This window comes from Balaenoptera musculus, chromosome 4 (assembly GCF_009873245.2).
Source record: "Balaenoptera musculus isolate JJ_BM4_2016_0621 chromosome 4, mBalMus1.pri.v3, whole genome shotgun sequence".
Taxonomy (NCBI): domain Eukaryota; kingdom Metazoa; phylum Chordata; class Mammalia; order Artiodactyla; family Balaenopteridae; genus Balaenoptera; species Balaenoptera musculus.
In genome coordinates, this window is record NC_045788.1 from 76,312,928 (window position 1) to 76,337,440 (window position 24,513).

The following is a 24,513-nucleotide window of genomic DNA, read 5'->3' on the forward strand; positions in this document are numbered from 1 at the left end:
GGGCCCAAGAGCTGGCAAGAAGTTATGAGAGAGGAGCACCCCACACACATGCACTCTGTCCCAGGGTGCTGGGGACCCACCTTCTTCACCCATCAGGATGGGCCCACCTTCCCCAGGAGCTGCTCCCTGGAACTCTGTGCCCAGGGGCTGTCATCCCCTTGCTCACCTTTCCAGAAGCAGCCTTCTCCCTCTCAGAAACGAATTACAATCAATTTTCCATTCTCCGCGGGAACGGGGAGGACACTGGCCTAGAAAACTCCTGAGCTACAGGGCTTTTCAGCCAATACTGCAAACACATTTTACAGCATTCACATGTTTTCCTTCCTTGATCCACCAAGGCTGCTTCAGGCTGTGACGGACGCCAGCTGAAGCAGAAAGAAGCTGTTCTAGATGCTGCGGGGTCTGAGTCTCCAGCCCTGGCCTCCCTGTGCCCTTTCAACTACTGGGCAAGATTCGGGCCCTCTTGGGGCCTCAGTTTCCCCACCTGTAAGTTGAGGGATGACTGCCGTCCTAGGTAATATCTAAAGGCTCAGAGCGGCGCCCGCCCTGCAGCGCCCGAGGGAGGGAGGCTGTGGCAGAGAGGAGCAAGGTTCCACTCACATGGGGCGTGGAACAGGACGAGCACAGAGGAGTGTTCCTTCACAAACTGGTCAAAGTCTTCATCGGTCAGGTGATAAACGGAGCCGCCCTCATCTGCCCAGGGAGTCTCGGGGACCTGGGGCTGTGGCGGCTGTGGACTGGAAGACCAAAAACAGGCAGAGCTCAGAGCACGCGCCGGGGCCCGCGCAGCCCTTACCCCCAGCGGCTCGCACGGCCTGCTTCAGGGGCGCACCGCCACCCCCCGGAGGAGCGGAGCAGGACTCCTCAGCCCTGCCCACCTCCGCCGTCCCCTCAGAGCCCAGAGGTGCTCAGCGGATAGCCTGTGGCAAACAGTGGCTTCAGCTGCAGCTCTCTGGGCAGATCAAGAAACCTCACTTCCTCCCTAGAATCGGGGGTGTTCGTTAGTATCTCAAGCTCTTTCAAACGTTCAGCCAACTGGCAAGAATAAACAGCAACAGCAAAGAGTGAGCTTTGGCAAAGTTAACTGTTGTGTTGCGTGGTGCCCACAGGGTGGGGAGCGGGGAGAGGGAGTTAGAAGGGAGGGGTGGTGGTGAGGAGGAAAGGCAGAGGTCAGGTGTCTGAGAAAGACCAAATACCCGGGAAGGGCTGGGGGGCGGGGAGGCGGGTGCAAGGCGTTCACCGACCAGCGTGGGAGGAGGGTCGTAATGAGGAAGAGTGAGGCCCAGGGGAACAAGGCACCCTAACTATGACAGCATCCAGGCTACATCACGAATCCTTCCTAGAGACTGGAACAAAGTTATCTGGTTCTCCAGAGGCAGAATGCTGGAGCAGAAAGGGCCAGGCTCAGAGGTCAGTCCAAATCCGCGCTCTGCCACCACGAGCTGCAAAACCTCAGGCTGGTGCTTAACCTCCCTGGAGCCTGCCTCCACCTGGGACAGCCATGTGCTGACCTCTATGTCACCAGCAGTTGTGACGCGGGAGGCTCACAGCTGGCCTCTCTTGCTCCAAAGTTGAGGATAAGGCTGCTAGTGACACAAACTCCCTGATGCTTTATGAACACCTTTGCCAGAGCACCTTAATCGCTACTTTGAAAAAACGCTTTAGGATGACAAATGTGAAAAGACAACCATTGTTTCCTGCCTTTGAGAGCTTACAGTAGAAAAAAAGTGTAAAGTTCCAGCAGCCAGGGCTGAGAATTCATGAGACCAATGTTGCCCACGCAATGGACTCTGCAGCCCTCCCATGCAGCTGACACAGTGGAACCTGTCAGCCCCACCCCACGGCAGAGCCTGGGTCTGACGGCACCTTCGGAAGCCCTCTCTGGTGCTTTGGACGAGGCCCCACTGGTGGCTTCAGCCACCCTGGTCTGAAGCAATGGGAAGTGGCAGGGAGAGGGCAAACCACTCTGAGCCCGTGCACATCCAATGTCAGGTAGCGCTGATGGCCAAGTCAAGCTTTAGAATGAGTCACCAGCCAGACAACGGTCCCAGACCAACACCAAGAAACCTAGGTTCCAAAACCGGGGCTCAAAACACCGATCCCTGAAAACATCACCAATTCCACTTCTGGGAATCTGTCTTTCCAATACACCTGGACACATGCAAGATTACGTACATTCTAAGGTATTCATTGTAGATGATTTGTCATAGCAAAGACTAGAAGAACGCAGTGTCCCTTGGTAGGTAAACTGCAGTCCTTCTGCACGATGGAGGGCTGAGCGTGGTAAAGGAGGACAAAGAAGCTCCCCTACACTCTGATGTGGGTAGACTGCTGGGATATACACAACAGGCCATGATATGCTAACTTCTGCATAAAATAGAGAGAGATAAAAAATACTTACTCATGTTTGCGTGTTATCTGCATAAGGACTAATTAAAGTTGTTACCTCTAGGGGGTAGGAGGGAGAATAGGATGGAGGAACCAGATAAAAGGAAAACTTCAATGTAATCTTTAAGTATCTTTTAAAAAATTATTTTAATTATGTGAAAGGAATCTATTCTAAGATTAAAATAATTTTTAAAAATCCAGCAAGAATATACACACAGAATGGAGACGCCGTGCCTCAGCAGCAGTACAAGCATATGAAAGTGCCTGAGAAATTTCTAGTTAAACACGGAGGACATACTCCAAAACCACTAAAATAACAGTACAAGAGTTTAAAAAAGAAAAGTATGAACCCACAGGAGCAAAAAGAACAGGGAAGAAGACAACAGCAAAGAGAGAAAAAGAGGTCAGTGCAAATTTAGAAGCTAGAAAGCCGACTTAGCAAAAAACTTCTGCCTTTCTTAGAGGGTGGAAACTTGAGGTGCTGGGTGCTCAGAGGGGGCAGGGGCCCAAGAACCACCCTAATATGCAAAGGCTCCGAAGGGCCAGGAGGACCCCCTTAAAGCAGGGCTGTGGCCTGGGGCTGAATGGGGGGCCCTCAGATCCTGTCCATCTCCCCAGCAGCCAGGTGGGTGCCCCTCTCCCACTCAGTGGACAGCAGGAAGTTTGCTTTCTGGAGAGGCCTGCAGAGCTGGGCACAGCAGTAAGAGGGCACTATGCCTGAACTATGCTTTTTACTGTCTCTCTCCTTAAAGAATGGGGTTCCCTCTAGATTCTCTCTCTACCTCCTACACCTAACACAAAGCAGATACCCAATAAACTCTTTCTGAATCAACAAGGGAATGAGAGAAGAATAGTTGAAGGAACTGGAGATGTCTAACCAGGAGACACGGGGAACACAATAGTTGTCTTCAAACACTTCAGACTGCACTGGGAAGAGAAACTAAGATTTATTTTCTATGGCTCCATAAAGGAGAACCAACACCAAGTGGAAGCTCCAGAGAAAGAAACTTTAGCTCAACAGAACTAAGAATGTTCTATCTACAACAGATAAGAGAGAAAGAGCCGGACTGGGAGTCAGAAGACCTGGCTTTGAGTCCTGTTTCCTCCACCTTCCAGCTCTAGAGGCTTAGGCAACCAGCCTGACTTAAAACATCTACAAGGCAGTATATCTGTAGGCCCTTCTTCATCTGCCTTGCAGGTACACATAGACAGATAATGGACGTGAATGTATGAAGTACTACCCAAATGTTCCTAGGTATCATTCATAACCTCAATAAGATTCATTCAAACATGAGTGGACACCCTCAAAATGAGTCGAGGCCCTGTCCTCTGAGGTGTTTAAGTGGGATGGAGTAACTACATCTGTCTGAGAGGTAACACAACACTGAAAGAGAATTGCTGGGGGCAGATTCACTGACTTCCACATTCCCTTCCAATCCTGCAACTCTGACTTCCCAGGTTCACCAGGACTGGGAAGTTCACACAAAGCACGTCCTTGACTGAGGCAGGTGCACATGCCATTGATAAGAAGATGCAACTCAAAACATGACAAGTCGAGAAGGCTTTGTGTTTGTTTTCAGTCCACTTCCGGTTAGTATAAAAATACACAGGCAGAAATGGGTAGCTAGGTCAAAATGGATTGCCACTTCTGCACCCTCTACCTGCCAAGCCCAACTGAGTAGCAGGAAATCTGCAGAGAGTGGAATGAGAAACGCAGCTGCCAGAAGCACCAGAGGGCACACTGCCAGGATCATCGCATCTACCCCAGAGCCCTGGGGCACTCCGACACCAGGGATGCCCTGCCTGGCCCACTCGCCAGTCACATGTCAGAGGGCAGGATTTGGCTCTTCTCTCCTGGGCTTCTGAAAGTCATCTAGAGCAGCGGCCCCAACCTTTCTGGCACCAGGGAGTGGTTTGGTGGAAGACAATTTTTCCACGACGGGGGTGGGGTGGGGGGGGATGGTTCAGGAGGTAATGTGAGCGAGGGTTCAGGCGGTAACGCAAGCGATGGGGGGCGGCAGACGAAGCTTCGCTCGCTGGCCCGCCACTCACCTCCTGCTGTGCGGCCCGGCTCCTAACAGGCCGCGGACCACTACTGATCCACGGCCCGGGGGGTTGGGGACCCCTGATCTAGAGAATTAGCAAGGCTGGATCCACCCTCATCCTTCTACATTTGGTGACCATAAGCCATGAGCAGCCAATGGAGAGGCCCAAGGAAGAAGTGCAGGGCAGCAGGAAAGGTAGGATCACTGCTACCCACCCACCAGGATTTGGTGGAAACCTGGTGAAGACTTAAAACACCTGGCACCAGGAAAACACACACACACACACACACACACACAACACACACGCACACACACAGCTGGGTATATGTTGGGGGGAATCTAGAAGGAAATTTGCCAAATATCACCACACATTATCTTTGGGTAGTGGAGTAAGGGGGCCACTTTTCCCCTTGTTTAACTAAATATTTAAGTTTTTCAATAATGATATAGCTCACTGAATAGCCTTAAAATCAGAAAGGACTTTTTAAAAAATTAAGCGAGCTGGCAGCACAGTGACATTGCTAGGTCTTGCTGAGGCATGAGATGAGGCAGCTCACTGGGGGTCCTTGAGGAAGTCGCCTCCCTGCCCCCGGCCGTGCTGGGGGAGTGGGCTATGGTCATGCCTTTGGAGGAGCTGCCCCCATGTGTGCACCTCCAGCACAGGGACCACAGGTGGTTGGGCGGCTCCGGAGGTGCCGCCCAGGGGGACCCGGATGCTGTCTTCCCTTCCCCGGAGTTACCCCACCAACCTCAGCCGCCTGGAGACTGGAGACCCAGGGTGAACCAAAAGCTGCTAACAAGGTCTCCGGCCCATGGGGGTGAGGAGAGGGAGGAAGGCGGAGGTGGGAAGTGGGGAGGGCCAGCCCAGGACAGGGATCAGGAGGCAGCCCTGGGGGTAGGAGTGGGGCCCGGGACAGAGTCTGGTGGAGGAGCTGCGGTGGGGCTGGATGGGGTGGGGGACGGAGTGGTGGAGTCCAGTGGGGAGATAATACCCCATCTCAGAAAAGCCACTGACGTGCTCCCCTGGTCCAGGGCTAGCAAGCAATTCTGAACACTTTCTAAAAAAAATAATAAACCTTACCCTTCAAGAAGATAAGAGTGTATTTTGAAGCCAGAAAAGGTTAGAGGAGGGGGAGGGAAGCAGATTTTATGCTCTGGTGACAAATGAGACTGCCATTTGTTGAAACCTTCTCCCAAAGCAGAGCGAGATATGTCTGGCTGGAGGAGAGGACATGCTTATTATCAAGTGAAAAATGAAAACAGGGGTGCGAAGGCCCAGGTTAAGACATTGAGTAGAGGATAATGGGGAGCTGCCTTCCTGGGCAGGGGCTGGAAATGAGGTAATAGATGGAGACAGAGATGTGAAAATGTTTCCAAGAAATAAAGGACACCATGCAAACACAGTTCTGCCATGGTGTTTTATCTCCTGGGCCCCCGGGAACCCACGGAACAGAAGATTGAGAGTTTCAACCTTTAGAATCAAACAGTTTGTTGTGGGTTTGGGGGTATTTTTTTTTTTTTTTTGGTACAAAATTTATCTTCCTTTCCCATTCTGAAAATACACACTTTCAACCTCACTGCTTTGGATAACTAATTCTTTAACCCTCTGCCCCTGCGGTAACGATGTCAATAAATATCCACCGTGCTGGCAGCTGGGGAAAGGGCAGAGGCTCCGGCCAGAACTCGGGGGAGCTGCTGCCGGGGGCCAGCACTAGCCCTTCTGTTTGTCAGCTGCAGGAGCTTGGACGAGCTGCTTCATCACTCTGCTTAGTCACCTCATTCGTGAAATAAGGGTAATAATAATATCTTCCTTATGGGGCTGTCCTGAGGATTCCATGAGACACAAAGTGCTTAGAACAGGGTCAGCCACAAAGTGGAGCTCCAAAATGCTCCAAAACGCCGTTCTTATTCTAAGCGCTGTGCACAAATAACCACACACCGGCAGTGACTGGCAAGTGCCAGGCCGGTGACAGGCACAGCCCAGAGCAGGTGAGTGTTCCGGGGCGGGCTTCAGGAGAGCTCCGGCCACGGAGAAGGCGTTGGGGAGACAGATTCCCCATCCAACACACCAGTCAGGGTCCAAGCATCACGCAAAAGTCACATACCTAGCATGGGGGGCGGGGGACTCCAGGTGCACGGCTGGTTTGGGTTATAAGGATCTAATCACATTATAAACAGGACCACAGGTTGCTATGAAGCAGCTCCGCGGGGCTGCATGGTGAACGGCAAAGCAGTCTGCAAATCTAAGGCATGAGGGCACTTCTTAGCTTCATGGCACATAATACAAAGTGTTATGTTTAAAATGAGTGTTCGACTGACAACTCTATTTTCAGAGAGACTTGCAGCGGAACCTCTCTCAAACCTGCCATCCTGGGTGAGAAATACTTCTAGCCATCAGGTAGACTAAGGGGAAAAAACCTATCTGAAATGCAGTCATCACGGCCAGTCACACGAAATCCGCCCGACTCGCACATTCTGCACGCACAGATCCCCACCCTCACCTAGATGCAGCCCACAGACAGTTGCGTGGGCAGCACAAAATGGTCGTTTCTTTCCTCATTCTCTTCCCAACCACCAGCCGGAGCCCTGTGACCAGGGAGACCCTGGGGCCCGGCAGATGCCCCTCCCCCTCTGGGCACCCTTCCCCGCCCCCCAACCAAGGCAAACGCCAACTTACTTCTTCAGCCACTCCACGATGTCCTCAGCTGTGGACCCATAGCTGTCGTACTGGAACAGAAACCGTCCTTTCCTGTGAAACATGGGGAGACACCGTGGGCTCAGCCAGGGAGGCAAACGCCGTCAGGGAGGGGAGCGAGCGTCAGCAGAGAAGCAGGGGACTTACTCGAAATAGCAGATGGTGGGGTAGCCGCGCACGCTGTACTCCTCCTTGATGTTTTCAAATTCCGAGGAGTAGACGTTCATCCCGGCCAGCACCTGGGAGCAAAGGGAGAACAGACCTGTCCACTCTCCGCCCGCAGACGCCCTCACCTTGTCCACGCCTGCCCAGCTGTCCCACCAGAAACAGACGATGGGGACGAAGCCTCACAGTCTGACGCACAGCCCGGGGCAGCGGGGGAGCAAGGCTACCCGAGCCAGCTGCGAACGATGCCCCAGTGCTCTGGAAGAAGCAGTCATCTGGGCCCAAGTGCTGCCCCCCATACCGGCATTCCCTCCTGCCTGCCCTGTGGGAAAAACTATCCCAGAGCAAAACAAAGTTCTGAGGGTTGAAGAAGAAACCTGGCCTTGTTACCAAGGTCAACCAGGTCCGAGAGTGGGTTCACTGCCATCCAAGTACATATTATGCCTTTTCTCTGCCCATGTCAACTAAGGTTGTACCCTTCTCCCAAGTTATGGAATCACCACTGAGTCACTCTACCACTCTAAGGCGTCCTTGGACACCTTCCTGGATAGCTCAGTCTGTCCGCCCCGGCTTCATGTGCAACATTCTCAGATCTCACAGTTAATGTGGCCAAGGAGGTTGCATGGTTCTCATGACCATCTGCCTGCCTAACTCTCCTCCCTCCAAACCCTGTTAGGCCTCCTGTGGGTGACCAGCACCTACAGCATCATTTGACCATCATCTCTGAAGTCTGAACATGTTCTGGTTGCAGGGGTCCACATATCCAACACCCCTGAATGGGGAAGGGAAACTGTAGTAGCTGTGTTACAGATGACAAGCCTATGTACTAAGAACAACCCAGAATGAGTCCCCTAGAACTCCTTTCCCGAAGCAGGAACTTTTTTCTATATGGCAGGATCAGGTGCCCGGAAAAAGGACTTTGAATCTGTTCTCACGAGAGAACACAGTGTGGTCAGATGCAAGAAGGCTGTTCCACAATGCCGGGTGGCATAGAGGGGCGGGGAGAGGAAGTTCAAAAACGCCAGCACCAGTTACAGAAGCAGAAAGAAGAAACCAGGAAGCGGAATTTTGCTGAATAATATGTAAGGAGGCATAGGGAGAGAAAACGGGAAAGAGCAGTCTCAGTGGACAGTGAACTTGATTCAGAAGACTCTTTCCACTTGGCAGTCGCGTGACCTTGGACAAGTCACTCACCCTCCCTGAGGTTCCCTGTTTGGAAGGTGTGGGTGAGGAGACTATCACAGGGTTCTTAAGAGAACTGAATGGGATGACCCAAGTCAGAGGTTTTAGCACAAAACTGGTGCTCAAGTTCTTTATTTCCTACCAAATCCTGGGTGATGGGAGCCACCTGTGCCTCTGGCAGCTCCATCCCTAGAGGCGTCTAAACATATCTTATGAACCATTTTAAGTACCTAGCACAGTGCCTGGCATACAGCAGACACACAATAAATGCTTGCTAAATCTGTTTTTTTTTTTTTCTCCCACCCCCTTGTGGGATGCTACAAGGAATACAGGGAAAATAAGCCTGAGACAGAACTTACTAGAAGCCCTGGAACACTCTAAAACCCCGTCTGCTCATCTCCCCAGACTGATTCAGCAGCCTGTTCCAGTAATAATTGTCTAGTTTAGAGTTCTTTTTAAATGTCTAATTGATCTCCCCAGTGTCAGTGCACATTCACCACAAGATTAATCTTCCACATCCTCCTCTTTCATTACACCACTTCCCGGTGCAAAACCTTTCAATTCCACTGAATGCAGGCTAAAGTCTAACTCCACACTCAAAGACCATATGGTCCCTATCTCGTTTTTTAATTCTTCTTCCCTACAAAACCCTTAATTGTGCACCTGCTAGGGTCTAGGTTTTTAATTCTCCCAGGAATGAGACAGTCTGAGATTTCTGCACAGGGAGGAAGTTGGACTGTTTGCCGTCTGGGGCCCCTTGCAGATGAGAATATACCACAGTGGCTAGGAGCCTGGGCTCAGGGGTTAGGATGCTGGGTCTAAATCCTAACTCCTCTCTCAGTAGATGTTTTCCTTGAGCAAGTCACAGTTGCCTCTGTGCCTCAGTCTCCTCATCTGCAGCCCCCTCCTCTGGTTGCTGTGAAGACTAAATGAGATGGTACAAGTATCTACAACGGTCAAAATCTGTTAGCCGTCTTCACTAATACCACTAAGAAGCTCTGCAGATCTGCTCACACTCCCAGAACCCATGCTGTATTCTCCTTGCCCTGACTTCGAGTATTCTACCCCCTTTGCTCAGGTTGCCGGCTACCACCGAAGACTCATCCATCTTTTAAGGCAAATCAAATCCCACTCCCCTACGCGGCCTTTCTAAACCACCTTTGCTTGTGATGAACTCTTAATTCTCTGAGTTTCTGTAGCACTTCTGACTACTTTGGGGTCATTTATTAATGAGATAACTGTTTTTTTGAACAACTACTTACAAACACTTTTTGGAGTTTGTGAATCCAAATGAGGCAAAACTGGTCTCAACCCAAGGAGAAGTTAGGGCCACCATGCCTGACACCGAGCCATGTGTGCTTGGGGCCAGTCGGCTGACACAACATGATCTTCCTCGTGTCCAGCCCATGTTGTGACAGGAACCATGAAGGAAACTCCACAAAGCAGGAGCGTGTGAGCTAGTGGTCAAGGAGGGTAAGATTTCCACAGACATTCCAGGAAGAGAAAATGGAGACAAGACAAAACAAGACGTGGCTCAAGAACTGAGACCATGTTGGTTTAACTGTAGGACACACAGAAGGGAGTAGGGAGAGAAGGCTGGGCGAGTTCACTGAGGTCGCTGTGGACCAGGCTTTAATGTCTAAGAAACCAGGACTTTATTCAGGAGGTGCCGGAGAGCTATCGGGGGTTGCAAGGGGAAAGTCACAGGTCAGGGAGACAAGTCAGCAGTCTTTGGCAACCACCCTGTATGGGCTAACCAGGGTCTGACCTGGGCTGGTGGGCAGGGAGAGGATGGAGGATGTGAGGGGGAGAGATGGATGACAATGGCCTGGCAGAAAGGCACACCGGCAGAGGAGCCTGCAGCGCTCGGGAGGAGTCGTGAAGGAAAGCTGGCCACCTGCCAGATGGAAAGACACTGAATTGTATTTTAGACATCCTGCATCTGGGACCCAGGGAGAAGAATCCAGACCAAGATGGGAAGCAAGCAGTCTGACATGTGGTACTGGAGCTTAGAGACTCAGGCTCCATGGAGCTACATTTTGCTGAGCTATAGATGTAGATACAAATCACTGAGGGACAGTCCATAGCAGACAAGGAGAGTACAGTGCCAGGCCCTTGCTCCAATGTGTTAATAAGAAAGAAAGGAGGGTGGAAAGCAGGCCCTTGGGAGCACCCCGTTCGGTGAGTGGAAGGAACAGTAAGCACAGAGCAGTGAGAGCCGGGTGGAGGTGTCAGTCATCTGTATCTGTGAAGTGTCTGCAGGTTGTAGAGGTGTCTCCACACACCAGCCCATTCGCTCTTCCAACAGCCCAGTGAGGTGGGCAGGGTTGGTGTTACCATCCTCATTTTAAGGATGGGGGAAGTGGAGGCTCCAAGGCAACTTGCCCAAGATCTCCCAGTCGGTTAGTAACAGCCAGCACCACAGTCTGATCTGCACAAATCTGTCACCGAGACCGACACATTTCACTGTTTACACCCAGATGGCCCATCATGGCCCAGGTTAACAAAAGACTCAGTGTCAATGTCAATAACTGGCAAGGCTGGGAAGAGGAGACAGACAAGGATGGGCTCTGCTCTGAGACAGGGGAGCGGCTGCTGATGGGGATGTCAATTAGTAGGAGCAGATGGGACAGATGCCGATGACTCACCAGACATCAGTGACAGCAAAAGAGAGGCAGATCTGAGTCTGGAAAATGGCAAAGGCTGTGCATCCCTGACCCAGCCTCGCTTCCAGCTTAATGACATCATTAGGTTGGACACCTCCCAAGAAATCTGTAGAGGAGGAAGGTTTCTAACCCCTGCCACAGACACGGCCAGCCAGAAAGGGCCCAAAGATGACAGAGATGAAGAGGAAACAGGAGGTGCTAACCCAGCTGGATTTCAGCAGTGCGGTGGGGGGCAAGCTTTTGATTTCAGGGGACCAGCAGCCCATCTCTGCCCCGTGTGCAAGGACAAAAAGGAATCCACACCTCTGGCTGCCCCGTTCCTGGGAAGCTGTGGCTGTACCATGAGCCCTGGCCTCTAGAGGCCTCCTGAAGTAGGTGATGTCCCCGGTGGCTCGGACCCTTCCTCCTTTATGGAGCTGGGAAAGGGTGAGAACTTTTCAAAAGGTGCTTTCCTAAGAAACTAAGGGGAAAGCAGAACAAAACAAACCCCAAGTAAGAAAATACAGAAGCAAAGTAATGGATGAGTTCACATAACACAGAGGTAACTAACACCTGGCCAAAGCTGGGCTTGATTGGCCAGCCTCACTGAGTACCTGAACAATCCCACTGACTTTTCTATAACATTGTCTAGGGAACTGGGAGGGTCACCTTTTTCTATTTCTTGACCTGGGCCCAAGCAGGAGAAGCAGGCACTGGCTTTTTTTTGGGGTTTTTTTTTTCCATTTTTGGAAGCAGGTACCCTTAACAAGTAATCTTCAGGGCTAACCTTGCAAGTGAGCCTAGTGTGAACCCAGGGCCAGAAAAGAACCCAGGGCCCTTGTCCCACAAACGTCCTTCCCACTTTGCCTCCGTCCTTAGGAACTGATGCTCTGAATTCCTTTCAAAAAGGAGAATATCGCTTTTAATGTAAATATAGAGCTTAAAATAAAATGTACCCAGTAAGCCACATGCTCATTCATTCATTCATCAGCATGTGTTGGGCACCTATTCTGAGCTTGGCCTGTGCTCTGTGCTGAAGAAATGCTCAAGAGCTCACATCTCAGTGAGAAAACCTAATTATAATTAGTATCAACTGGTGGACAAAGTGATCCAGAACAAAAGCAAAGATGAGCAGACATGACCATGCAAGGCAGGGACAGGCTCTGGGGGAGCACAGGAGGGGCCTGGAGGAATGCTGAGTTTGGCAGGTAGAGGCAGCATTGGCTGAGAATCTTCCAGAAAGTGCACGAGACTGGCACCAAGACCTCACCTGCTCTGACGGAGCTGGCCAGCTAATTTGTGATCTGATTGGGGCTGGAGTTCTTTACCCTCCACGGCACCACAGAGTTAGGAGGGTGAGCTGAACGGTTGTCTTAAGTGTATGCGGGTGCAGCAGAAAGAACTCTGTGGGTAATTAAGTCTCTTCTCCAGGCGAAATAATCTTAAAATATGGTATCTATTGAGGCCCCAAAATGTGAAGTGAAACTTCCCCAGAGTGATATATGTGTGCCCCAGGGCCAAACGTCTCCAGGCAAGTTGCTAAAAGTTTATTAGTGAGAAACAAGCAGGACGTTGGTGTCTCCCCAGAAATGAGGTCAAAAGAGAAAGCAGCTGGTTCTTTGCAACCCAATCCTGGGGCCAGCTAGCAGGGCTGTCACCATGCTTAGGGGCTGCCATTTAAACTTTTTTTTAATTGACTCTGAACTAATCAGCAACTTAATTTGATCCATAAAGATCATGATGCAGTTTTAAGATCTCAGGACTCCCTTGGTGGGACTCTGGCCCGCCCCACTGAGACGGCACCTGATGACCTTTCATGAAAGGAATATGGATTTTGCCATGCTCTCAGAGGAGCTAGCAGTTATTTTTCTGTTGCCACCAAAACAAAAAAAAAAAGAACAAACACCCAAAACTAACAGAACAAAAACCCCCAAACCTCTGTGGCTCGGAGTAAGTGCAAAAATGGATAGACCTATGGCACAGAAGAGACAAGCCTGGCAAAGTGAAGGACACACAGAGACGACCAGGCCCATCAGTGACTGATGCTCAGCCCTGGGTGAGGTCTGACCGCCCCGGCCTCCCCTCCTCCCTCACTGACCATCCTGGTTGCTCCTACTTCTCTGAAGGCCCGTTTCCTCAGTGGCTCCCCTTCCCCTCCTGTCTCCTAAAGGTGGACATCCCTGAGACAACCCTGTCTCCTGTCCGCTCCCCGGCACACTCTCCTTCTGAGAACCCGTGGGCTCAGGTTTCCAGCTCCCCACCGCCTCTCCCCGCTGTGGTTCCAACGTTCTTTCTGCCCCACAGGAACCACAGAGCCCTGCAAGCCTGGGCAGGAGGCTGCCTCGTGGACCCTCTTGTGCTTTGGGCCCACCCTTGGTGTCACCGTGCCCCCCTTTCTTTGCCACTGGGCTCCCCGGCATCGGGAGAGCCTCGGCCTGCTTTGGAGCCCAGCCCCCATCATTCTAGACCCCTGACGGTCTGCTGTTGGCCCCTGGCCTCTCGGCGACACCGAACGTGCTTCGCTGGTTTCCTGGCTATTTCATTACTGGTCTTTGACGGGCGCCAAATTCTCCTGGTCCCAGTAATTCTGGAGAGTTCTCAGCATCCACTGAGGACAGGTCTTTGAACTACACGCCTGGGGCAGCAGGGGCAGCAGTAATAGAGTAAGTCCTTCTCGTGATTTCAAAACCTGCCCTCTCCCCTCACCCTGCACCTGTCCTCCGCCATCTCCCAGGGAGAGAGGGAGAAGTAGGGAGCTGGCAGGCAGCCCCGCCTGGCCCATGGCGCCTCACTTACGAACTGGCCCCGCAGCTGGGTCGCAGCCTTCTGGAAATGCGGCATTATCCTCTTGCACACGCTGCACCCTAGTCACCGGCAGGAGAAAAACCAAACGGTTACAATTGGCCCCATGCTCCGCCCTCTCTCCCCTCAGGCCAGCCTCCACCAACAAGCATTTATCCCACCTCCAGAAGCCAGGGCTGCCCCAGGCTCTGGGAGCACATGGGGACAAAGGCAGAGGCCCCAGCCCCGCAAGAGCTGACAAACTGGATGGCATGAACAGGACCCAGCCCAGCAGTCACTCAATAAATGCGGGATTGACAGGCAAATGTGAAGCAGCTGGGGGAGGGCAAAGCACTGAATAATTTAGAGCTGAGGATGAGCTCAACGGGGATTCAGGGAGCCACAGCAGGTGCCAGGAAAGCACCCCCTTCGTGCACAACTAAAAGCCTCCCCTCGCTGCCCAGCCAGGGGCTGCAGATGAACCTGAATCAAATGCTATTAGGAGGAAAAATGTGCAACCATACATACAGTGGCTTTGGGGATTTTCTGCCTCTTTTCCTTCATTAACAGTGAATCACACCATGGCTAGAGGCAGCCGAGCGCTGGCCAGGATCAGACACTCAAGTTCTCATCTTCCCTCGACCTGCTGGATGGCCCTGACAGGTCACCTCTTTGGGCTGCCGCCCCTTCCGGCAAATGAGGGGTGTTGGACCAGATAGCCTCAGGCCCCTTCCAGCACTGACACTGGGGAACTCTGTGATGTCTTTGACTCAACCCTCTCTGGTCCACCACGGTCACACTCCCCTCCTGGGTGGTGAAACCTCCAAATGTGGGGGGCTCAGGGCCAAGACAGCCAGGCCCCAAACACCCACTACTACTTCAGAGAGACTCTGATTTAAACCCACCCCTTCCCTTCAACCAGAACAAGCCACACATAGGCACTGACCCCACAGGACACGAGCCCCAGTTTCCTCAGACAGGAGGAATTCTGACACACAAGGCTGTTACTCTTTCTGACAGCCGCTCTGCTGCAAAACAGGCTCTGAGATGCTTCTGAAGGCCACAGATACCAAAGCTGCCTGGAACCCACGTCAGTCTGGATGTCATCTCGACACAGTGGGGACAGGGCCACGCAGCGGCAGATTGACAAGCTCTAATCCACGTTTAGCTAATGCCTTGGCAGGCTGTGGGCAGAGTAACGCAGGTAGAGAGCTGCTCTCAGCCACTGGGCCAGATATAGATACCGTAGAACCGTGAGCAGGTCAAAACTCCCCGGAGACCACCTGAACCTCCCCAGCACCAAGTCTACTAGACAAGATGCAATGCAGGATATTTTGACATAAAACTCTCAAAATACCCACAGCCCCCTCCTTGTCGTTCCTGCCTGGCAAACAGATGGACACACACACACACATCAGCGCATTACGCCTGAGCTTAAGTACATGCCGTTAGTGCGGGCTCAGACTCAAGGAGACACAGGAGCTGCTGTGAGGTCAGCCTGCAGCGCAATCCCATGGCATCTGCCCTCAGAAGACAAGAGGCACCTCTCCCCAGCAGCTGCCACCACAGCATGGTTCCCACAAGCACTGGAAGGGAGGAATGTGACACTTGTCAGGGGGCCTTGTTCCCTCTGTGGGGATTCGGAGAGGAGAATGGAAACAGAGACAGCAATGCCAACTCCCCGGGGTGCCCAAGCTCCACCAGGTGGATGCCACGTGGTAGGGATGGGAGGCCGCACGGCAGAGGCAGAGGCGGGAGCTCAGCTCAGGGGAGAATGAGACCCAGGTGTGCATCACCCCTTGACCACTGCTGCCTGTGTGACCCCCGGGCTAGCAATGTAAGCGGTCTGAGCCTCAGCCTCCCCATCTGTAAGGTGGAGACAACACCTGCCCTGCAGGCTGAGGGTAGAGCCAACACCTGGGAGGGCGGGCAGAACTAAGCACCAGCAGGGGGGCCTCTACCAGCACAAGGCCTGAGAGCCTGCCTCCCCGTCCATGGTGGGGTGACACTTCCACCGGGAATGGGGATGTCACTCCACTCCCCAGGAGAGAGGATGAAGGGGGCACACATGAAGCCCTTCACCCCCCACTTCAGTCAGTGACTTGATGAGATGGAGGAAGTGGGACACCCACTGGGTCACATTCAGGAGTTTACTGCCTGTCCTCACAAGTGTGGCCTCTCTCCTCCAGCTCGGCCGGTCTACAGCCTGCAACAACATTATCCCCCGTGACTCCTAAACAAGTGTCAGTCAGCCAGCTGTCCCCATGGGTGGAGTACTGGGTGAAGAAATTATTGAGGGGAAGAAGAGATGGAAGAGTAACAGGAAGCTCTGGGCCAAGCCAGTTGCCACTTGAACTTTACGAAAAATAGAGCTCGTACTGTGATCCCTATTGGAGTTTATCTTTCAACTGATTCACTTGGGAGGAAGGGGAAGAGAGAAGACTAATTACCACTCTCAAACCCCAAAAGTTAGAGCACCAGCCCTTTTATTTTCTCATTAATTCAGTCAACAAACATTCACTGAATAATCAGTAGGTCCTCGGGACCGAGATTTGTCACAACTAAAGGCTTCCACTGCCTTTAGGTTCCTTCATCCCAATCTTTGATCATTTAGGATCAAAGAATCCTAAAGGACTTCCCAATTAGGGAATTTGTGTTTCCCAGGAATAAGCTGAATTATGAGGCCATGACTGCTTGGTTGGACTAGTAAAATAAAAGCACAAGCTTGTTTCATTAAAAACAACAGCAACAACACAATCTGGGGATACCTGGGACCCAGGAGGCCAGCCAATCTGATCCCTCACAAGTATAAACTTAACAGCTCCGAGTTTTCTCCCTCCCTCTCCACTACTCATTGTTCTATGACACCTACAAGGAACCTAGCTTCTTCTGTCCCATCTTTCTATTCTACAAAGATAATAAGCCTGCTCGCAGCTCTGCCTGCTGTGATGAGGAGGATGGTCGCCCTTCCAGACAGCCTGGGGAGTCGGGGTGAGGCAGGGGGAATGGCACACACACTTCGGTGCACACTGCTAGTGAACCTCTCTCTGTGATTACCTACTGTCATTATGCTGAAACCTGCACGGTTATACCATGACCCTGCCTTGTGACACATACTGTATACTGACATCACTGTTTTAGTCTCATTTAACCAATGTGTTGAGACCTGAAGGGTTCTAAGATAAACAAAGGGAGGCCGGTCCTCAAGGGACTACGCAGGCAGGATAATTCCTGAAGCAATTCACAGCTGGGCAGGTAGTAAGATCCCTCCAAGGAGAAAAAAAAAGGGGTGAAACCAACAAGTGAATATTAATAGAGAGACTGACCCGGGGTTAAAGAGCAGACCGCCTGGGCAGAGCCAGCTCTAATAGGAAGTGGGACTCCAGGGCCTCTTTCCATGGGCAGGCACACCCCTGGGGCAGGGAGGGGTGGGGGGAGGCTGGGTGGGGGTCACCCAGCAATCAACATGGGCTGGGGAGAGGCTGTTGTCATAGTGAACAAGCCACAGGCCCAAGTCAGGCAGAACCCACAGAAGGGCATCCAGCCTGGGGAGGCATGGTCAGCAGGGTTGAGATGGGAGGAACCTGTGCTGGGAGAACTTCTCAGGAAGGGGGATTGGAGGCAGGCTTTTAAGAGGAAACAGAACCCTGTGCCACAGCCTGTGGTACCCACTCGAGCCACAGACATGCCTGGGCACACCCACCTCCCATCACACACAACCCCCTCGCTCCGGCCTTTAGTCCTTTGGCTTCCTGAAGGCACATGCAGCTCACAGAGATACAGCTCTGAGGCCACACACAGGCTCTAATCCGAGGTTTTTCAATCCATGGAGTGGGGGGGGACCAGTTAGACTTCAGAGGTGGCCCAGATGGGGGAATATCCGTGGCTTTGAGGACATACTGTCAACTACTCTACTCCACAGTTGTAGCTTGAAAGCAGCCACAGACAACGTGCAAATGAACAGAGGTGGCTGTGTTCCAACAAAAATTAATTTACAAAAAAGGCAGCCGGCCCACAGGCCATGATTTGCTGACCGTTTATTAGAGGGTTACGAAGTAGTAGGAAAAACCAATTAATGTTTAAATAAAACAATGAAAAAGAGAATATCAACGTGCTCTACATCTGGTGGAGTGGATGGCAAGTAGTAAGGGTTAAGTATGGTTTAGTGAAACTTTTCAGCTTACTTATATACACTTTATATACCCATAGTACTGGGCTGCAATGTAAAATATGTTTAATACTACAAATACAGTCCAAAAGTTTGAAAGCCACTGCACTGATCCAACCCCTTCCTTCCCTTACAGAAATGGGAACTGAGGCACAGAGTGGTGAAGGACTTGACCAAGGTTGCCCAGCCTGCTGGTGGCACAGCTGGAATTAGAACCCAGGTCTTCTGGTCGTCATCTCAATGATCCTTCTGCTGTTCCCACAACCTCTTGCCTCATACAGAGACCGAACCCCAAGAGTGGGCCCCTTTCTCCCTGGTCCTGATCCCTCGGCCCTCCCAGGTGGCTCTGCAGGAGCCAGAGCTGGACGTGCAGCCGCCCCGAGGCCGGCCAGGCTCCGGGCGGTCAGCAGCAGCAGCCAAGGAGAGCGAGCCAAGGCCGAGGTACGGCTCCACCGGGCACACGGCTGCCAGCAAAGGGCTACAGGCCCGCAGGAGGCAGAGGGCGGGGAAGGCGGAGGGACCTGGAGCAGAGACCCATGTTGCTGCTGGGGGAAGAGGGCAGAAGGATGCGGAAGCTAGTGAGAGGAAAACTGATGTGGACCGCAGGAGAGGCGGAGCCAGACGAAAAGGCAAAGACAAAGGAAAAGAGGTGCAGGCGGAGACGGTGTGAGCACCGTGACCGGGCGTTCTAAGTGGAGGCCCGGGGCTAGCTCCCAGTCCCCCTCGCGCCCCCAGCGGCCCCACCCAGAGTCTGAATGTCTGACTTGAACCCAAAGGAGAAAGTCACTCACAGGAAGCATAAAACATCATCAAGATCGGCTTCTCTTCCTTCTTCAGGAGCCGTCGGAAGTCCTGAGGCACAGAGAACACTGCAGGTTACAGACAACGCAGGAATGGAGACGACATTCCCGGGGAACCACGGTGGCGGGAGGAGTGCGGTAGGGGTTTGGAAATCCCATGGTCTGACTTGGGGGCTGGGGGTGCAGTGCAGAGTCCTGGCACATCAGGGGTGGAAAGACCCTCACGAGACCATCTATTCTAGCCACCTCACATGTTACAGATGGGGAAACTGAGCGCCCGAGGGGACAAATGGCTTTCCAAAGGCCACCTGGTGGGATGAAGTAGTGGGAACCAGGTTACCAGCGTTACTTTCAGCCCCCACTGAACAATGAAGACTGCAAGGAGCTAACTGGGTCCCGTGAGGCTGTCTCTTCTTATTCGATCTGTGAAGTGGCTCTGTTGTGGTGGTGCTTGTTTTCATGGAGGGCCAACTTGGCCAGGCGCGGATCTGCTCATCACATAACATGGGGTTAACCCACCGCTATGAATCTCCCCCAGCCCAGCCCTACAGCCACCATCCAGGGCCCGAGGAGACCACGGTGCACACAGGAGTGTAAGGATGAGATGCGCCCCCATCCCCGGGAGGCTACAAGCTAAATGGATCATTTCTGTTTGTAAAACCTTTAGAACAGCGCCTGGCTCGTTATCAGACAATATATAACCATTTGTTAAATGAATATAATAAAGGTAAAAAGACAAATGGTCACAACAGTGCTAATGGAGATACTTCAGTGTAAAGCAAGGTAGGAGACTTTTCTTCCAACCAGAGTCAATGATGTTTGGGAAAAAGCAAATCTGTCAAGGACTGCGGAGTAGCACCATGACAGAGCATATTTTGATTAAAATAAGCTCGTCTAACCAGTTTCCATGGAAGAAAATTAGAGGTTTTTCTCTCTTGAATAATAAGGAAAATAAGAGGAAATTTCAAAATGCAGCTTTCTGGCAGCAACAAGGCATTAGGTAGATAGATGATGGTACATCCCGCACAATGGAATACGACTGCATCATTAAAAATGATGAAGAGGAATATTTCATGTCACAATAAGATGTGCATGTTACATTAAGTAAGGGTGAAAAGCAAGTTACAAAACAGCATACAAAATGTGATGACACTTTTGTGAGTAACGATATTTATGTGCGCATTAAGCAGAAAGCCTGGAAGGCTACAGAAAATACTGGCAGTGGGTATCTCTCAATGGGGAGGGATGGGATGATTTTTTTTTTTCTTTTATGCTTAAGCTTAATTTTCTAAATTTTCAACAATGAACATATAGTACTTATAATTTTTCAGTTAGACTAAAAAGATTACAAATATTTTGTGGGAATTTAAAACATTGCATAACAAATTCTGAAAATGTTTACTCTTATTTACATAACTAGCGGGTTAAGGCACTCATTTTAAGACAGAATTAGTAACGAAGATCTTTGACCCTGACTAGGGGTGGAGGATGCTTTGAAAATGATCTTCTGGAATCCCTGGAGCTAAAACCGGTAAAAGATCTGAGAAGAAAAGGTTTTTCTGAGCCTGTAGCAATTTGGTTTCATACCCTGAACAGTAACAATATCACATTACATTCATAGATGCTTAATTACCTTCAAATTAAGTGTGGAACTCTAAGCTTACAAATAGAAATCGGCAATTCAAACTTGAATTTGGAACTTGTTATTTTACGTGGGGATTCTATTAGCAGAAAAGCAGCAGCACACAGTATAACAAGAGGATTGCCTACAGGTGTGGAAAAATATTTCTGTTTAATATTTCTAGTTACAGAAGAGCAATTTCAGGAGTTTCAGGACATGAACATTTTGGGGGAGGCGGCAGGCAATCACTTTCCAGAGAGGCTGAAAACACGTATTATCACAAAATATACCCGGGAGAAACCATCAGTTTAGGCTGTTTGTCTTTTCTTGACTATAGGCACAGGTGCCACCACCTCCTGACACCTGCCTCTCCTCCTTTCCCCCAACATGCCTATTAAAAAGGCTTCATCTTCAAGCTGAGGACACTGGCACTTTCTATCCCAGAAACGTTGATGCCCATCCCCTAAATCGAATCACCCCTCAATTGAAAGGCCCACTTGGTTAGCCCACGATGATCACACATGATCTCTCCTGCAGAAAGTATAAATGGCATCATTTTCTTCTGAGCTAACAAGCATCAAGAGTCAATAATTTTAAATGAAAAGGGGAGGCAGAGGAAGATAAAAGGCACATTTTATGTTATCAACAGAAAAACGAACATTCTCCTTCCATCTACAAAAAAGCACTGTTTGCCTCACAGGCCATTTGAAATATGACAAAGAAGTTCTTGCCCATCCTAACGTAAAGGCACAGCCAAGCAAGTAAGGCACACATGTGTGCATGATACAAACACAGGTACACATGGATAAAGAGGCACATGCAGGTCAGGCGGGGCAGGCTTTGAAAGGAGGAGGGTCAGGGTTGTATGGAGACTGTACATCAGAACCACCCTTCTGACCCCAGACCCCACACCAGCCAAATCCAGAAACCGAAGTAAATAACTTGTTCAAAGTTAACACAGTGACCCAGAATTGTGAAGACCTGACCCAAGTCTCTGGCAATCCAACCCAAACCTCACAGATTATTCTCAAAACACAAAACAAAAACAAACAAAAAAACAAAACCCACTTTAAAATAAAACCCCCAAAACACAAAGGCAGTCCCAACAACCGAATAACCTAATGAGGAGAAAACATTTAAACAATATTCCTATAAGGAAAATCTAAACACGTTAAAATACATTATATAAGGCAGCGAAGAACAGGGGAAGGGCTCAGGCAGTCAGCCTGTAATCTCCTGTTAGTTCCGTCACAGAGCTGGGAAGGGGAACCAAATGTTAGGGCTGGCCCAGCTCCCTTCGAGGTCCCAAAATACTCCCACTTCTCAGTTCCTTGGGCATCTCTCCTGGGAGACCCTGGTTAAGGGGGAAGCTTCCAGAGCCCATCAGAACTGATACGGAAAAATTACCTTTTCACTGTCAATGTGGACAACATCTTTGGCTCCAGGATCTTCTTCCCACAGTGGGGGCCCTTTTGGATCCTTCAGAAACGCCACTACGGACTGACGAAAACAGAGAAGGGAAAACTCGTTTTAGCCAGGAAAAGAGGGAGGTGGGGGAATCAGGAACCTGTCCTATTCCCTACCTGGAGACCCGAGTGCCTGGAATGGGATGCATGTGCCCTATGGGCAAACGACTGGGGGTGCGCCATACCATCACCCACTGACAGCTTCCTAAGGGCCCTAAAAATGCAGCCCATCAGGACTTTTCAGCCACAGGACACCTAACTCTGGTCCACTGACACCTACGATGCTTCTTCATGGACAAGAGAGGAAAGCTGAGACAATTAGTTGGCTTATTCAAAACAAAGGCACGTGCTTCTAATAAATCTCACCTCCTCCAGAAAGTCTCCCTGATCAATTTGAATAAAGGTCTTCAATCCTGTGCAAAGATACTTACACATCAGGCAGCCACTAAAACTGTCAATCGCATAAGCAAGTAATCACAGCTGCTTGTAACCGGCTTGGTATTTCATGATCTAAACTGGTCTGGGAGTGTGTTAGATCCTGATCATCCTCTGTGAGGCTCAGGTGGGAAGCCCCCAGGACAGGGTGCTCATCGCTGTGGCCCCCTGGTTGCTGGATTTCTCTCCTTAAAGACCCCCTTCGAGACGGACCAAGACCTTCAGGATAAAGGGCTTACTTAGCCTTTGACATGTGGACAAGTGAGCAAATTCAAATCTCTGCTCCCCTCGGGCAGGACACACATGGAGCAGGAACAGGGGGCACATCGCTCTGCTCCCCTCCCCACTTGCCACAGTTCACTGATCCAGGACAGAAGCTGCATTCCCTTCCCTCTCAGACAGTCATGTGGGAAATGCTGCTCAAAGCCTGTGAGAGCCATAAACGGGTAACAGAAACCAGCCGGGCCTCCGTCCCTCCAGCCCTGGAAGGGAGCTGCTGGCCGTCCAAGTCAACAGATGAGCCCTCAGTGTCCCCCAGTTTGATGCAAGATTCTGTTACTCCTGCCCACTTTGACCAAGCTCCAGTGAGCAGATGAGGAACTGGGTGTGCTGGGGTGGAGGAGGGAGGGAGGTCTGCGGTGAGAAAGGAAACACCCCCGTAGTGAGCCTGTGCATCCAGCCCACCCACCGGTCACACACAGAGGACCTGGGAGGCTTGTTATTTCTGGAAATTCCTATTTGGAAAGAGCACTATGGGAGAGTGGGAGACAGCCAGGACTTCGCAGAATTTCATTCAGGTAATGCTCTCTGTCTGTCCAAACAGAGCTGTGAAATGCCTGCTGGCAAGAGAAGTGGGCCATTTCCACCACGCAAAGGCAGATCGGCCTTCTCTCAGTCCCTAGTGAGAGCTTCACCGTGACGATACCAGCCAAAGTGGAAGCAGCAGGGCCGCCCCGAAACCCATACTCACTCACAGCCACGAGCCATGTGAGAAAGATGCTTATAGGTGCCCACCCGCCTGCTGTTCCAGAAGATCCAGTGCCGGTGCTCTCAATTTGGGGTACACAGTGGACTTTAGGAGTCTGTGAAGCCCCAGACTCACAGGAAAACACTTCCTTCAATGTATGCATGCTCACTGTTTCTAGGGAGAAGGTCCATGGCTTTCAGGAGATTCTCAGTGGGATTAGGAACCCAAAATAGGTAGGACCTACTGCTCTGGGAGGCTCCTGTCCCATCCCAGCATGAGCTAGTAAGTTAAAGGGCTAGCACCACCACGCCTGCCTCAGCATCAAGGAAAAAAGACGAACGTGGATGGAAAAAGGAAAAATAATCACTTCTTTTAATGTAGTAATTGAAACATTCATACTACCAATCTTTTGCTTTTCAGGTGATTATTCTTCTTTAATTGAAGTTGAATAATTCCATCCACAGGTTCTTAGTCTCCAAATCAGTCTAACCAACAAGATCTTGGGTAGAAAGGTCTGCAGGGAGGAGCACCTGGGACACTGCCATCAGCTGCTGTCCTATTCTGGGTGCTCTGAATCCCAGGGAAATTGCCCAACACCCTGCACCTTGGTCTGCATGGCTGGGAAACCACACCCACGGCCACAGGCCTTCGGAGGTCACCCGAGGGCCCCCTGAATTTCGCCTTCCAGGCACCTCTGGTCCTCACCACTCATATACAGTAAGGATTTTGCTGGACAGTCGGCGGACAAGCAAAAGGCCGCTTATACAGGAAGGCCCCCTCTTTGAGTTCCCCACTCTTTACACTCTCATTTATCTGGCCTCTGGACTCTAGGGACCCCGGCCTAGTCCCTGTGACCTGGCCCCCGCAGAACCGTACAGGGTGACAGCAACAACAGCCAGACCATCAGCCTGAGCCTGTGCACCCACCCTGCTGGGGGGCTCCTTCATCCTTCTGGAGTTAGAGGCTCAGGAGAAACCCTGAAAGGAAAACTGATCCGTGACCAAGGAGGGCTTTGTTCCTGGCTGCTCCCTGTTGGAAGCAGGAGCCATCAGGCAGTCACGGGGAGCTCCGCCATCGCCCCCCACCCTGGAGAACCCCAGGGACTCTACTCCAGTCCTTGATGGCCCCATGCACTTCGGGGACCCTGGGACCAAG

General features: G+C 51.2%; 1 protein-coding gene across 1 annotated transcript in view; it reads right to left on the reverse strand.

The window, feature by feature from the left end:
• Nucleotides 1-24,513, reverse strand: part of PDIA5 (protein disulfide isomerase family A member 5) — a 90,876-nt gene that overhangs the window by 30,867 nt on the left and 35,496 nt on the right. The window contains exons 6-11 of the mRNA XM_036850150.1: nt 21,898-21,990; nt 18,861-18,921; nt 13,917-13,984; nt 7,276-7,367; nt 7,111-7,182; nt 601-737 (exon numbers count right to left, since the gene is read on the reverse strand). Of these exons, the coding sequence (XP_036706045.1) occupies nt 601-737; nt 7,111-7,182; nt 7,276-7,367; nt 13,917-13,984; nt 18,861-18,921; nt 21,898-21,990 (523 nt within the window). The remainder of the gene's footprint in view (nt 1-600; nt 738-7,110; nt 7,183-7,275; nt 7,368-13,916; nt 13,985-18,860; nt 18,922-21,897; nt 21,991-24,513) is intronic.